This window comes from Microplitis demolitor, chromosome 9 (genome assembly GCF_026212275.2).
Source record: "Microplitis demolitor isolate Queensland-Clemson2020A chromosome 9, iyMicDemo2.1a, whole genome shotgun sequence".
In the NCBI taxonomy this organism is placed as follows: domain Eukaryota; kingdom Metazoa; phylum Arthropoda; class Insecta; order Hymenoptera; family Braconidae; genus Microplitis; species Microplitis demolitor.
In genome coordinates, this window is record NC_068553.1 from 15,318,400 (window position 1) to 15,332,889 (window position 14,490).

Sequence of the window (14,490 nt, forward strand, 5' to 3'; positions counted from 1 at the left end):
TAAATAATAATCCTCGTACTGACCGACTTGTCCGTCATTAATAATTTTGAGACTCTGATTAATCGATACGAATTTATACTTTGTCGATTTTATTTACAAATTTTATATCGATTCAAAACTAATTTTTTTTTATAAATCGATTAATTGAATTTACATCAAATCGATTTATTTGAAACTAATCGAATCATTTAAATTTAAGGATTAAAATTTATTCGAGATTTCGATTGAGTAAATCATATAATAGACAAATAATAAATAAAACTTTTTTTTTATTGGTCTATAAAATAAAACTTATAATTTATTATTTATTAAAAAACTGCAGCACCCTAAATGTAAAAAAAAAAAACATTTCTAACACCTAATAATTAAAAAATGAATAAAGTCGAGTATTAATTTACAGTTAAAATATAAAAATGTAAATAAATGAAGCGTATGAAGTCATCAGAGCCAGTACATCTTGCATCTTACATCGAAGATCGAACATTGTAACTGTGAGAACAATTAAATAAGACAATGTCCCGATGGTGTTTTAACAGCCTCAACATTGTCTTGATCTGTGGGGTTAACATCTTTAGCAGCGAGTGCCAATATTTCTTCGCACACTTGCTTGTACACCCACGCATCGCCTTTCAATCTTTTCCTCCGTATACCAACAACCGGTTTATCATTCGTCGAAGAAAATCCATCCAGTAGACAAACTTCTAGCTCAAACGAACAAATTTTTCTCTGGTTCCCAAACGGCTTCTGGCCTTGCTTTACATTTTCATTATCATATATTTCTGTTTCTCCTTGTAGAATAAATCTATCATGTAAATAATTTGATTATTTTATGGAAACTACCATAAGCCTAGAAACTGATTTAAAGTTTGGAAATATTTTTACCCTTTTTGTCGACAGAAAATTCCTTTGCGTTGTAAAGCGCGGCGTAATTGCGATAATACATCTTTTGGACAATTACTTGATGTTGATGATACATTACAAAGACCCTTAAATTAATTCATTAATTATTACCTCTTATTAGTAATTATTTATTTAAAAGTTAATAATAGATCCTGCGTTATTTCAAATTTTTTGAATTTTCAAATATGATATGACAACAAATTAATTTTAATTCAAAACAATTTTTTAAAGTCCAAAAGTGCACACCTCAATCGCTCATTTTATTTTATTTTAAAGTATCAATTTTTTTATTAAAACTTTTTTTTGATATCCCGCCTTTTTGTCGAAGTTGCTCTTTTTTTCTAATCTACACTGTTACGCTAGTACTGCTGCCAGTAGTTGATGGAGAGAAAAAAAGAAATAAATAATAACAGTAAAAATAAAAATGGCAGCTAAATTTTTCTTGAATAATCAGTTTTACGTTTTTAATTAATTACAATTGAATTAAAAGGTTTTAGATTATGATTTTCCATAGGGTTCTTGTGATAAAAAATACAGGGATAATAAAAAAAATTTAGGCCGATTAATTGTGTCTATCGAGAGTTATCGTGTTTACTAAGTTTCATAGACGATAATTGACAACTCGTGTCTCTGAGATTAACATAATTTATATCTAATTAATAGAATAATCAATCGACTTAATACTGGGTCGAAATTATCTTTGTATTAGTATACAATTTGACAAATTTTTGTCTAATCAAAAACGTCTAAAGATAATTCAAAAGTGTACTAGGCGCGAGATACTACCGTGTCTTCTGATGTGAGTGAATGAGTAGAAAATAATAGATCGATCATAAAGCACCCAGCACTTTCACGCTTGAGGTCTGCCATAAGTAATTAATTTTGCTTCTCTGTCATAAAACTGTTACAGAAATTTTTTAACAGTGTGTACTAATGATACGAGTCTGACCTCAAGTAATTTTTGACCACCACGTCATGGTCGCAAGACCGTTCATAAAATGACAGACCGTCACGATTGTAGCAACATCTTACAAACGTCTCTATAACTTTTATACAAATTCAAATTTTGAAACCGCCATTTTCTTAAAAATACCACGAGATACGAAGAAAAATAAATTTTTCAATCATTTAAAAAAAAGATTGGTTACAATCATTTTGCTGTTTGTGACTGACAAAATTCTTGACTAAACGTTAATTTGTGAGCAAACTAATGACGGTTCAAAATAACGGACTCTAACCAAAAAATTTGTAACGGTCGTTTCGCATTTCAACATGGCCGTCGGTTAGCTGACCGTTTTGTGACCCAAGTTCAAAATGACAGTACTTGTACAAAAATAAATTTTTAATTAATAACAATTAATAATAATAATAATAAAACTTACTTTTCCGCTGAGAACAACAGGTTGTTCGGTAGAATTATCATTATTATTTTTAAATTTCCTTTTAGGTGTTAACACATCTCTTATTCGATTTAATCCACGTTCTAAGCCAATTATTACTTTCCTAGCACTACCTGGAGTTGCATTTGAATTTGCGGTGTTGTGGACTCCACTAATAAATATTTTTTAAAAAAATTTGAATTAAATAGTCTAATTTATTTGATTTTAAGTATTATCAACTTACAGTTTGTTTTTATCTTTTGGTGTAACGGCAACCGTTTCGTTGAATTTATCCATTTGTATTCTTTTGACTGGTACTAATTAACAAAATTACTTATTAAAGGAATTATTGAGGTAATGGGATACTTTTTAATTTAATAGGCTAGTGCACGTAAAAAAATGCTTGAGTTAAATTTACTACACAAAACTAGTAATAATTGAACTATACTTTGTGGTCATCATCGACAAATGTAGGAGTATAAATAAAATCTAGATAGAAAACTAGATAAATATATATGAAAAATAAAAATCGGAGTTAGGTTTTACTGAAACTAATCTCACATCACTCTGATGAAAAATGATCAGTAGTAATTTCTTATTTTGAATTTAATAAAAAAAATATTTACACTTAAAATACTCATGCTCATTAATAAATCCGCTTTTGTTATTACCGATCTTATTTAATAACTATCGTGAATAAAATGTATCACACAAGCACTTAGTTTTAAAGTTTAACTAAGAAACAAAATAAATGCACGCTAATATGTAATTAGAAGTAAAACCGTAACGAAAGTAACTGTAACTTTAATTAGTTTAAGTATAATACCAATCACTCACCAGTAGGAGATATATTGTCGTCGTCTTCTCCGTTATTATCATGAACTCTTTTGCGAGCTCCTGAAATCGTTGGAGAATCAACTCCAGGTGACGGTGAGGGTTCTTTGATCGATGGAATTGGCGATAATGTTCTCACGCCATCTGATTTTTTATTTTCATTTGTTACGGCTAATGAGGACGGTCTTCGTGGTGAATTATCCAACTGAGTTATCATTGTTTTGACGTCATTTGTTGGATTTGTTTTTATGTTTCTACAATTCTGTAATTTATAAATATTAAATTTTAATACTTCATTATTTTTATTAATTAAATCAACTGGATGTTTAAAAACTTGCCTCTGATAAAAGATAACAGTAAGATGCCGAAGATATTCTTAATGGTAATTTTTTATTTTTACGATCTAATAACAATAAATATGTCGCTGTTTTGTAATCATTTCTTGTACTGTTTAATAATGATTCCCATATATTTTCAACGCTATCATAACATATTTCTGATAGCATATTTAGTATTTCGTCATCTTTATCAAGCTAAAAATATTTTTTTTAAATTATTAATTTATTATCATTTACTTTTTTCTAGTTCTTTTATAGGCTAGTATTTTTTTGTGTTGATTAAACTAAATAATCATTTTCATAATTAATAATTAACATTTTCGTATAAACTTTGTAACCAAACTATTCAGAAAAGATTGAATTATTTTATTTTGTACATTTAATTAACTGCATGAGAAAAATCTTTATCCAATATTCCATTAAAGTAGACAGGCTTTACTTGCAAAACATTTTTGTTAATAACAAAAAAAATTACAACTTTTTTTGCTAGGTTTTTGTACCGATTCGCCAGATTTTTCTCTATTTTATTCAATTTTTTATTTGACACCGGCTATTTTTTGCCACAAAACTTCGTAGTAGGGGAAGTAGACTATTACTTTTCCTTATTACTATTATTAAAAAATAACAGTTTTGGATACGTCGTATTTAGAAACAATAGAGAAAAAGAAGAAAAATGAGCCCGCTAAAAAAAGTGAATAATTTTCTAGTTATTACTTTTCTAGTTTTCTAATAAATATTCGCTCTTAATATGACCTAGGCATACAAATTTAAAAAATAGAACAAAGTGAACCCTAGGGTGTTCGTTAAAAATTAAATTTTCTCAAGCGCCCCATAAAAAGCTTCTTTTTAGTGCACAGAAAAAAAAATCTCGACTGAAGGTAAATATTCTTGATTCAAGAAAATTTTTTTGGAGACCTAAACTCTCTCAAATAAAGTAGAAATCTTCTCCGACCAAGACGAATTTTTTTTAACCAAGACAAATTCTTTTGGCTCAAGAAAATCTTGACTTGGTTTCCAAAAACGTTTGTCTTCAAAAATATTTTCTTGATTTAAGATAACTTTTTTTTTCTGTGTGAAAAAATACATGGGGAATTTGGTTTTTTCTTTTTAAGTACAAAGAATGTGCATCGTTACTGTAAAAAGTGTAATTAAAATATATTTGAATACGATAAGAATCTGTGATGTTGTTGAATTTTGTATGAATCACTTTATCAATTATTTAAATTATTAAAGTGTCTAATACAGATACTAAGTATCCAGAACTAGTAGTTTTACCCTAAAACAAAGTGTAAATAATTACAATATTTTTTTTCGTAGGTACAAACGTCGACGGTTTACTTGTATTGACAACCCACGGATGATTGCAAAGCTCTTCAATAGTAATACGTTTTTTAGGATCAGTCTGTAACATTGCACGTATCAAACATTTACTACTTCCGGAAAGCCAGCTTGGTTCATCAAATTTTCCACTCTGAAACAATTTATTTAAATTAAATACACAAGAAAATAATAACAATAACAATGTTTTAGTTAACTAACTAATTAATTAATTAATAAATAAGTACCAAAATTTTTTTATATAAACTATCGATATTACTGTCATCAAAGGGAAGAAATCCACATAATAATGCATATAATAAAACTCCCATACTCCAAATATCAACTTCAGAACCTTAAAAAAAATTACTCTAATTACATTTTTTTCAAGTAATTATCATCTCAAGTAATTATTTTTATATTTACTTAATAAAGTTAGTAGGCAATTGATAAAAATAATGAATTATAATGATACTGAAGTTAGCCAACATCTAAAAATTTTCAGATTTTTTTTTCAAACGATAAGTTACGAATAAATATTTTTAAAAATTGCACCTCTAGTTTTTTAAATTTTCTACCTGCGCATATTTTTTTTTTTTTTTTTTTTTTTTATAATCAATTTATTACAAAAAATCCGAAAATTTAAAATTTTCTGTTAACTTCAGGATCTATATTAAATATAGAATAGTTAAAAAAAAAATGTGATTATAATTCAATTTTTAAAAAATGGAGTCTAATCTTTAAATAAAAACCAAATATTTGACATTAATAAAAATAAAAATTGAATAAATAAATTGTAAAGTTACCTAAATATTTTTTTCCTAATATTAATTCAGGTGCAGCGTACGTTGGTGAACCACACGAAGTTAATAAATGTGTTTGCATACCACCTTTTGGTTTAGCACATAACCCAAAGTCAATTAATTTTAAATTTTGTTCTTTGTCAAGTAACACATTTTCCTATTTGAATTAATTCAATAATCTTTTAGTCTAAATATTTATTTTTAAAAAATAATAAAATAAAAAATACTTACAGGTTTTAAATCTCTGTGAGCAAAACCTAGACTGTGTAAGTAAGCAACTGCTGATACTATTTGACGAAAAAATTTACGGGATTCGCTTTCAGTCAGTCTATTTTTTTCAACTATTTAATGGATATTCAAATTAGTCATAAATTAATAAAAATTCAAAAATAGTAACAATATATAGAATTTAAAAATTAATGACAGTGCAGAACTTTTTAAAAATAAAAAGTAAAAATGATTGATTTAGAAGTTAATGAATTTTTTCTTCTAAGTCAGTTTCCACCCAGTTCTAGTTTTTTGTTTTTAAAATTTCAAACCAAATTTAAGCTCAATGTTATAAATTATTTTAAATTTGTAAGTTTTTCTTGTAAAACATTTTCAAATTTTTTTTTTATACACGTGTAAAAAAATGTGTTTTACAAATTTCCCAAAAAGTTTATAATAATGAACTTCGAAATTTGAGACGAATCTGAACTTTAAGTTGTTTATGTTTAAAATTACCCTAAAAAAATTTTCAACGTGACCTCGTACTTGAAGTTCTGATAAATGTAGAAAAAATTTTCATAGTTGGTTAAAACTTTTTTTTTTAGTTTTTCAAATCAGCAAAATTCTTAAATCGAATTATTTTTGTTTAGAAAATTTCTAAGCACGTTTCGAATTCGATTAATTTCGAAAACAAAATCCAAAAATTTTTGATTGTCCGGTGACTTTTGGATCGTATATCAAAGTTCAGAATTGTTTCAAATCTAGAAATTCATCGTCATGAACCTTTTAGGAAAATTTAAATAACGCAGTTTAAAATATAAGTTAAAAATAAAATAAAATATCTTACCAATATGATCAAATAATTCACCACCAGAACAATATTCCATGATCATAAAATAATGTGTCGTTGTTTCAATTGTTTGATACAATCTACATATATGTTGATGCAATAGTGTTTTCAACGCATCTATTTCTAATTTAACTCTCGGCAAATCTTCCTGTAATATAAACATAAATAATTAAATTAAATTACAATTTAAAAAAGTTTTTTGATTCTCAAAAAAAATATGACACTGAAAGTAACAGACATCAGACAGTTCTATGATTTTTATAATCAAATTACTTGTAAGTAGCGTTAAATTTTTATGATTTCGAAGTTTTCGATTTTTTTTTTTTCAACTTATTAGTTGAAAAAAAAAAAAATATATATAAAAATATAGACATGTATGAAATTAAAAAAAAACTATACGTGCAATTATTTGAAATATTTTTTTATTTTTATCGAACATACATTTTATATATTTATTTTAAAAATTACCACTTGTCAGTTACATTGACATAAATGCAAATGTACCAGAATCAGACAAATTTAAAACTATTATTAATTTTTAAAAAAATATTTACAAAAACTTATTACTTTCAAATTTTTATAAATGTCCATTTTATTAGATTTTATTTTATTAATTATTTATTTTATTTATTAATAATTTTAAATTTGTCCGATGTCTGCTACATTGACTCTTATTTAACAGATAAATAATGAGAAAAAATTATTTCTAAAAACATGGACGTATCGAAAATTTCATAAACTATGAGTGCAATTTTTAAAAATATTTTTTCTTAAACAAAATCCAAAAATTTTTATTTTTAAATGACTGCTAACTTTATTGTCATTATTTTTAAAAAAATTTTCAACTTACACCCAAAGCTGCTTTTTCCATTATTTTAACAGCAACTTTTTCACCAGTTGCTAAATGCGTACCTAATTTAACTTTTGCAAAACCACCACAACCGATTGTTTTTTCAAGTTCATAAAGACCCTTAAGTGCTGTGTACCGTACCATTTTTAATTATTACTATTACTATCAGTTACTTAAATCTTTTACTAAATATCATTCACCATAAATACCACGGGTATTTACATTAATAATAATATTCATAAATAAATTACTTATATTGTATTTTTTAATTTTTTGATTAATTAATTATCGTGCTGGATATTCCAGCGGTTGGCTTGTAGGACACTAGACACCAGACAGAAAACAGTTTATATGAATTGGATGAGTAAATATGAAAGTGAGGAAAAGTTTATTTCCCATCCTTATTTTTTGTATATTATGTTAACTAAGAGCTGGATGATGTAAGAGAGAGAAAAAATATTTAAAATAGTGTAACGAATATAAACAATTTGTAATAACCAATCGCGGATTTATGTTTTTTATGTATAGTTTGGTTAGAATTGAGGTAAAGGTTTCTAACTTGTCAACACAAGTGAGTTCGCGGATTCGAGCCGGAGAACTTTGTTAAAAAACGCGGGAAATTTAAAACTTTTTTTTATTACAAACCCTGCAAGGGCAGCGTAGTAGCCGCACGATTTTTGCGAAAAATGCGTATTTTTTTCTTTGAATATTTCAAATATTTCTATCATATTTTGCCGCCGTTTTCTTTAAATTTAAGATTTTTAATTTTTCTCTCATTTCTGATAATTTATTTTTCAAATATTCAAATTTACCGCGTAAATAATGAGAATAATTAATAAATTATTGATGAAAATAAAACATTTCGAGTATCTTTTTTAGTCTAATTAATATAATTATTAACACAAATAAATTTTAATAAAATTGTCGAATTTCAATTTTGAAATTTCGCGCTAAGATGGCGCTACTGCGCGTCACTGCATTCAACGTTTATTTTGCTAAAGTGGGGGTGGTCGATCGAATGAATTGTAAAATCGATTGTTTTGTATTAACTGACGGTTCGATAGCGGCAGTCAGTATCGCGAAAATGGCAGTAGTAGTCGAGATCCTTCGTTACGTTTAAATTGTGACGCCATTGCAGTGGCGTCGTAAAATTATCCACAAAATTTGTTGCTCATAGTTATTGTTTAATTAAATTGTGCAAAGTGTCTGTGGTGTCGTTAAGTGATAAGAGTTCAGTGGTAGTGTAAAGTGTTGCTGATGGCTGATGCTGATAGCTTCCAAGTTCCTGAGCAAAATCATCTGGCATCGTCTGGTGGGAAATAGCAGTTAAGTGACGTTTGTTTAGCTGCGATGCACTTGGAGCAATTTAATTCAAATCTCTAAGTGTATTAGGACACCCTTCTGCATATTATTTCTCCGCCAAGGTTTGTTCAAACACTTACGTGTTTTTTTTTAATATTTAAAATTTTTTTCTAATATATTCTGCCACCATTTTATTTTGACATACAATTAGAAATTTTTTTCCAATTTCTAATAATTTACTTTTCGAATATTTAAATTTACCGCCCAAGTCATAAAGAAAATTAACAAATTATTAGTAAAAAATAAAAAATGCAGAGCATACTTTTTCGTCTAATTAATATAATTATTGACACAAATAGATTTTAATAAAATTATCAAATTTCAATTTTGAAATGTCGCGCCAAGATGGCGCTACTGCGCGTCACTGTATTCAATGTTTAAATTTTTGCTAAAGTGGGGGCGGTCGATGAATCGCACAATCGATTGCTTAGTATCAACTGACGGTTCGATAGCGGCAGTCAGTATCATCGACAACGGCAGTAGTAGTCCAGATCCTGTTTACGTTTAAATTGAAGCACAGTATTACAGTTAATTCGCGAAATTATCCATAAAATTGATTGCTCATAGTAATTATTTAATTAAAATTTGCAGTATTTGTAAAACTTTAACTGTGCAAAGTGTCTGTAGTGTCGTTAAGTGTTGAGTGTTCAGAGCTAGTGTAAAGTGTTGTGAATTGTTGATGCTGATAACTTCCAAGTTCCTGAGCCCAATCATCCGGCATCGTCTGGTGGGAAATAGCAGTTAAGTGACGTTTTTTAGCTGCAAATCCACTTGGAGCAATTTAAATTAAATCTCTAAGTGTATTAGGATACCCTTCTGCATATTATTTCCCCACCAAGGTTTGTTCAAACACTCAAGTGTTTTTTTTTAATTTTTTAAATATTTTTCTATCATATTTTCCCGTGATTTTATTTTGACGTACGATTTTTAGTTTTCGTCAATTTCTAGTAATTTGTTTTTAAAATATTTAAAATTAACGCGCAAGTGTTTTCGATTTATTTTGAATTAAAAATCATCATTAGTTGTTTTTTTTTGTGACAACAACAACAATAATAATACTTATATATATATATATTTTTTTTTCTCTCTTGCTGGGTTGTTTGCCCAGCTGGCCTCTGGGTTATCCCGTACAGCCAATGGTTGACTTATATATATATAAAAAAAAAATAAGCAGGCATAGGAAAAAATTTTTTGATCGGTAACGCCATCTTCTAAAAATTAGAAATCTTAATTATTTTTTTTTATCAAGTTGGTAACTTGGTGTTGTAATGTGAAATTTATATTTACAACAAATATAAGGTTATAAGTGTTGTGTAAAGTGTTTATGTGCAAATAAATATTGTATTTATTAACTAAAAAATGCCTTCGGCTGATAAAAGAAAAGCTGGAGGTGGTGATGATATTTTGGCTTTGGTACCGGCATCAAAACGTACTAAAAATGAAGTTGTTTTTAGCAGCCGAGAAAAAGCGGTTGTTCAAAGTGTAAGTTTAACCTCTTTTATATATTTATTAATTATTTATTTGCTCAATACTAATTATAATAACAATGTCAATAACAACTACTATAATTATTGACCTCAAATAAATTTTTTTATAGGGTCCACCAAGAACATCATCATTGTCATCACCAATAATGTTACTAGAAGGACATCAGGGTGATATATTTTCAGTTGAATTTCATCCAGAAGGACAATATTTGATTTCTACTGGTTTCGATCGTCAAATCTGTAAGTAATTAATACTATTATTAAAAAAAACTAGGAAATTTTTTTCCGACCCACCCCTTTAGCACAATGACGTCTTGAGGAGTTCTGAATGAATTCCTATTTATGATTTGGACGTTCCATCAGCATCTTAAAGAAGTTTTTAAGAAATTCTTAAGATGTCGAATGAGCCACCTAGCAAACTCGGTAAGACGTTTTTAAAAAGAGTTCTCGAAGAGTTCTTTTTTCTAACTTCGCAAATAAGACTTCATTATGAATTTACCATGACGTCTTAAGAAGTTCTTAATTTTGACTTCATAAAGAACTTTAAAAATGAATACATTTAGACGTCACAAAACTGACGTCTTATTTATAGAGTCTTCAAGAAGTCTTAATTAGGAGTTCTTCAAAATGACACATTTAAGAAGTCATTGTAAGACTTTTTGAGGACGCCTTCAAAAAGACGTAAAGCAGACATTCCGACTTAAATACTGTCTGGGATCTCTGATAAAATCAGTTACTGATTAAATTCAATATCATTGAAGCGGTCTTCACTTTTATTTCTGGCTTCGAATAATTTGAACTTTCAAATAATAATTTTATTGATTTAAAAGCTAAGTTTTTAGAATAGTCAAATATATTCAGACTTGAACAATTTAGTTTCTGTCCGCTGACTGAAGGCATTCACAATCTACGTGTTTGCTAATATTAATTCGCGGCTTTCTACTGAAATTAGCTTGTTTCGACTGGCCATAGAGACACTGAAATTTTAAGTTTATTATAGTGTTAAAAATAGCAAGTATTCAAAAAGTTTCATAATTGCTAAATGCATTTTCCTAAAAAAAAAATCGTGGCTATCAATGAAAAATGATTCGTATCACAATCAAATCTAAAACGTATTAAATAATTCTCGTACTTATACTCGAGCAGTTAGGTATGAACTGTAGATTATTAGTTGTAATTAATCAACGAAAATATATTTTTTTTAGTTATATGGAACGTTTATGGAGAGTGTGAAAATATCGGCGTAATGTCAGGCCACAGTGGAGCAATAATGGAGCTCCATTTCAGTCCAGACGGTAACTTTGTTTACACCGCAAGTACTGACACAACTTTGGGTCTCTGGGATTTCATTGCCGGTACGAGAATAAAAAAATTAAAAGGACATAGTTCCTTTGTCAATTCTGTAGGTGGTGCTCGTCGTGGACCAACACAATTATGTTCTGGTAGTGATGATTGTACGATTAAAATATGGGATCCAAGGAAACGGGGACAGTGTAATACACTTGATAATTCATATCCGGTAATTTGTTTTATTTTTTATAATTTTAGATAAACGTATATTTCAAACCTAGAAATTAAAATATTAAATCATTCTAACGTCTTGCACTATGCAACTTATTGTCTAATAAAGGAAAAAATATCATAAATGCCTACAAAAAATTATCCGAGCCCTACTCCTATACCCTTGATTAAGAAAAATGATTTAAAAAAATTTGAATCGACTAATATATAGATATGCACTTAACATGGAGCAAATCACTTTTTTTTAATCAGGGATAATTTATTTGTTTATTATTTTGAATTAATATGTCAGTAAAGTTTTGAACGTTCATTGAACGAAAATATATTTTTTAGATATTTCGATTTGAAACCTCTAATTCAAGTAAAATTTTGATTTATATTTTATTTAAGGGGAGGGGGGGGGGCGTACGGACCGAATCGTGAAAATAACGCTTTTCTTATAAATTTTTTTTAGGTGTATGAATTGAGCAACATTATTAAAACCTTTTGAACATTATTAAGTTTATATTCAACATCACTAGGTAATTTTTTTTAGGTAATAGTATCGGCAAACAAGCCGGTGATGGAGTTTTTCCCAGAACGTCTTTAAAAAAAGATGATTTGCGGTGAGCAGTGTATCTTAGCTGGAAATTATCTGAAAAAAAAAACCATTGAAATTTAATCAAAGCATTATTATAACCTCGCCCAACGTGTCCTGATTATTATTATTTTTTTTTTTTTCATTTTTTAATTTTTTGTGGTCATTTTAAATAAAAACTACCATTATTTTCTGAAAATTTGCGTTATTATGGGGGTGGGTAACCCCCTTGATGTAAAAAAAACTTCTAAAACTCAACGTTGGAGGAAGGTTTTTTATACGTAGAAAGTGTGTACCAAGTTTGAAATGAATCGGTAATGTAGTTTTAAAATAGCAGTGCTCACGGACTTTGAAAAAGTAGTTTCGAGGAAAATACGTTTAAAGTTTTAGATGCTAAAAAAGTAAAAAAAAAAAAAAATTGAATAATTTTTTTTTTCAACTTACACTGAATCATCGATTTCAGCTCCATAAAGTAGTGTCCCTGCAGCAGCTTCAATTTCTTCAGCCTCTAGTTTCTAATAAGATCAATTAGTTAATAACTTCGAGAGTTTTGCTCTGATCGACCTCAAATTTGGAGACAATATTTTTAAAATGTGTGGCTATAAGAAAATAAAAAAAAATTCGATTCTTTAGTCCGTACCCCCCCCCCTCCTTCTCCTTAAATCTGAAGTTTGAAATCGAAATATCTATAAAATAAATTTTTATTCAATGAACGTTCGAAACTTGAGTTACATGAATGAATTGATTTATTTTAATATTAACTAGTTATTTATTAATTAATTTCTTTGTGTATTTGCTGTGATTAATTGTTTAATTGTTTAATTAATGAATTACTTAATTAGGTAACAGCAGTTACATTTAATGACACAGCTGAACAAGTAATAACTGGTGGCATTGACAACGACATTAAAATATGGGACTTGAGAAAAAATTCAGTACTTTACAAATTAAAAAGCCACACAGACACAATTACTGGATTAAGACTAAGTCCAGACGGGTCGTACATTCTGTCGAACTCAATGGACAACACCCTTCGCATTTGGGATATCAGACCTTTTGCTCCTTTTGAAAGATGCGTGAAAGTCCTCACCGGACACCAGCATAATTTCGAGAAAAATTTATTGCGATGCGCCTGGTCGCCGGATGGCAGCAAAGTCTCTGCTGGTTCCAGTGATCGTTTCCATTACATCTGGGATACGACAAGTCGTAGAATTCTTTATAAATTACCTGGTCACAATGGATCCGTTAATTCCGTTGATTTCCATCCTAAAGAACCTATTGGTAAGTGATCCAAAATTACTATAATTCCAAATCCCGTATAATTATATATAATACTGGAATTAGCCAACGTCTAACAATTTTTTGAATTTATAAAAACGGCCGATTGTAAAAAAAAATATACGATTATTATACTTTATGGACAACAATAATAAGATAAATTATTATAATGGAAAATATTATAATGGATTTTTTAAAAGAAAAAATTTGTTTAATCACTAGTGATTAAACAAATAATTTAAATATTTTAACAGTTTAGAAATAACCCCTAATAATTTTATGATCTCCTTTGTTTTTTCATCATGCGTCGTTGCCGAATTTAAAATGACCAATGACGTGACCTCATAATTTGTGTTTTACTAACTATAAATATTGATAATTAATTCAAATTATCAATAACACTGTTTTTTACAACGATTATATCATTCGCATGAATTGAATGATATTTTAAAACATTATTTGTCTCTTAGTCTATTCTATGACAGTTAAGAGTAATCGAAAATTTTTGAAAAGTAACAGGGGGTCGGGGGAGAGCATTATCTGAGAACAGCCTTAAATTAAGTTTTTGAAAAAAGAAATATCGAAATTTCTTAATTATCTGCTAACTTAAATCATCAAATCAATGTATTATTATACTTATCAATTTACAAACTTTTTGTTGCAGTATGCTCAGGATCGAGTGATAAACAAATTTTCTTGGGAGAAATCGAACCAACAAACTAAATATAAATTGTAAAAATTTAAATTTCAATGTATTAAAAAAAAATAAAATATGCTGATAATTTTA

General features: G+C 28.1%; 2 protein-coding genes across 2 annotated transcripts; one reads left to right on the plus strand and one right to left on the minus strand.

Moving 5' to 3' along the window:
- Positions 1-280: 280 nt before the first annotated feature.
- On the minus strand, positions 281-7,992 carry LOC103571552 (maternal embryonic leucine zipper kinase). Its single transcript, XM_008549741.3, has 12 exons — positions 7,479-7,992; positions 6,626-6,776; positions 5,803-5,912; positions 5,575-5,728; positions 5,017-5,123; positions 4,752-4,922; positions 3,452-3,646; positions 3,117-3,375; positions 2,524-2,596; positions 2,283-2,451; positions 883-986; positions 281-802 (listed from the first exon to the last, which is right to left on the minus strand). Exons 1-12 carry the CDS (start codon positions 7,620-7,622, stop codon positions 502-504), a joined length of 1,938 nt encoding a protein of 645 aa, XP_008547963.1. The 5' UTR covers positions 7,623-7,992; the 3' UTR covers positions 281-501.
- A 2,048-nt stretch (positions 7,993-10,040) lies between these two features.
- LOC103571551 (U5 small nuclear ribonucleoprotein 40 kDa protein) lies at positions 10,041-14,490 on the plus strand. The gene is made up of 5 exons (XM_008549740.3): positions 10,041-10,322; positions 10,438-10,567; positions 11,533-11,846; positions 13,268-13,706; positions 14,368-14,490. The coding sequence occupies exons 1-5, from the start codon at positions 10,200-10,202 to the stop codon at positions 14,424-14,426; spliced, it is 1,065 nt and encodes a 354-aa protein (XP_008547962.1). The 5' UTR covers positions 10,041-10,199; the 3' UTR covers positions 14,427-14,490.

What these genes read in the sequence shown, in the direction of transcription:
- LOC103571552 (XM_008549741.3), bottom strand. Translation starts at nt 7,622, where the DNA reads ATGGTACGGTACACAGCACTTAAGGGTCTTTATGAACTTGAAAAAACA. An exon ending in ACTGTTATCTTTTATCAGAG is followed by an intron (nt 3,376 to 3,451) that starts GCAAGTTTTTAA and finishes TATAAATTACAG; the next exon opens with AATTGTAGAAACATAAAAAC. An exon ending in ATTTTCTGTCGACAAAAAGG is followed by an intron (nt 803 to 882) that starts GTAAAAATATTT and finishes TTTACATGATAG; the next exon opens with ATTTATTCTACAAGGAGAAA.
- LOC103571551 (XM_008549740.3), top strand. Translation starts at nt 10,200, where the DNA reads ATGCCTTCGGCTGATAAAAGAAAAGCTGGAGGTGGTGATGATATTTTG. An exon ending in TGGTTTCGATCGTCAAATCT is followed by an intron (nt 10,568 to 11,532) that starts GTAAGTAATTAA and finishes TATTTTTTTTAG; the next exon opens with TTATATGGAACGTTTATGGA. An exon ending in CACTTGATAATTCATATCCG is followed by an intron (nt 11,847 to 13,267) that starts GTAATTTGTTTT and finishes TTACTTAATTAG; the next exon opens with GTAACAGCAGTTACATTTAA.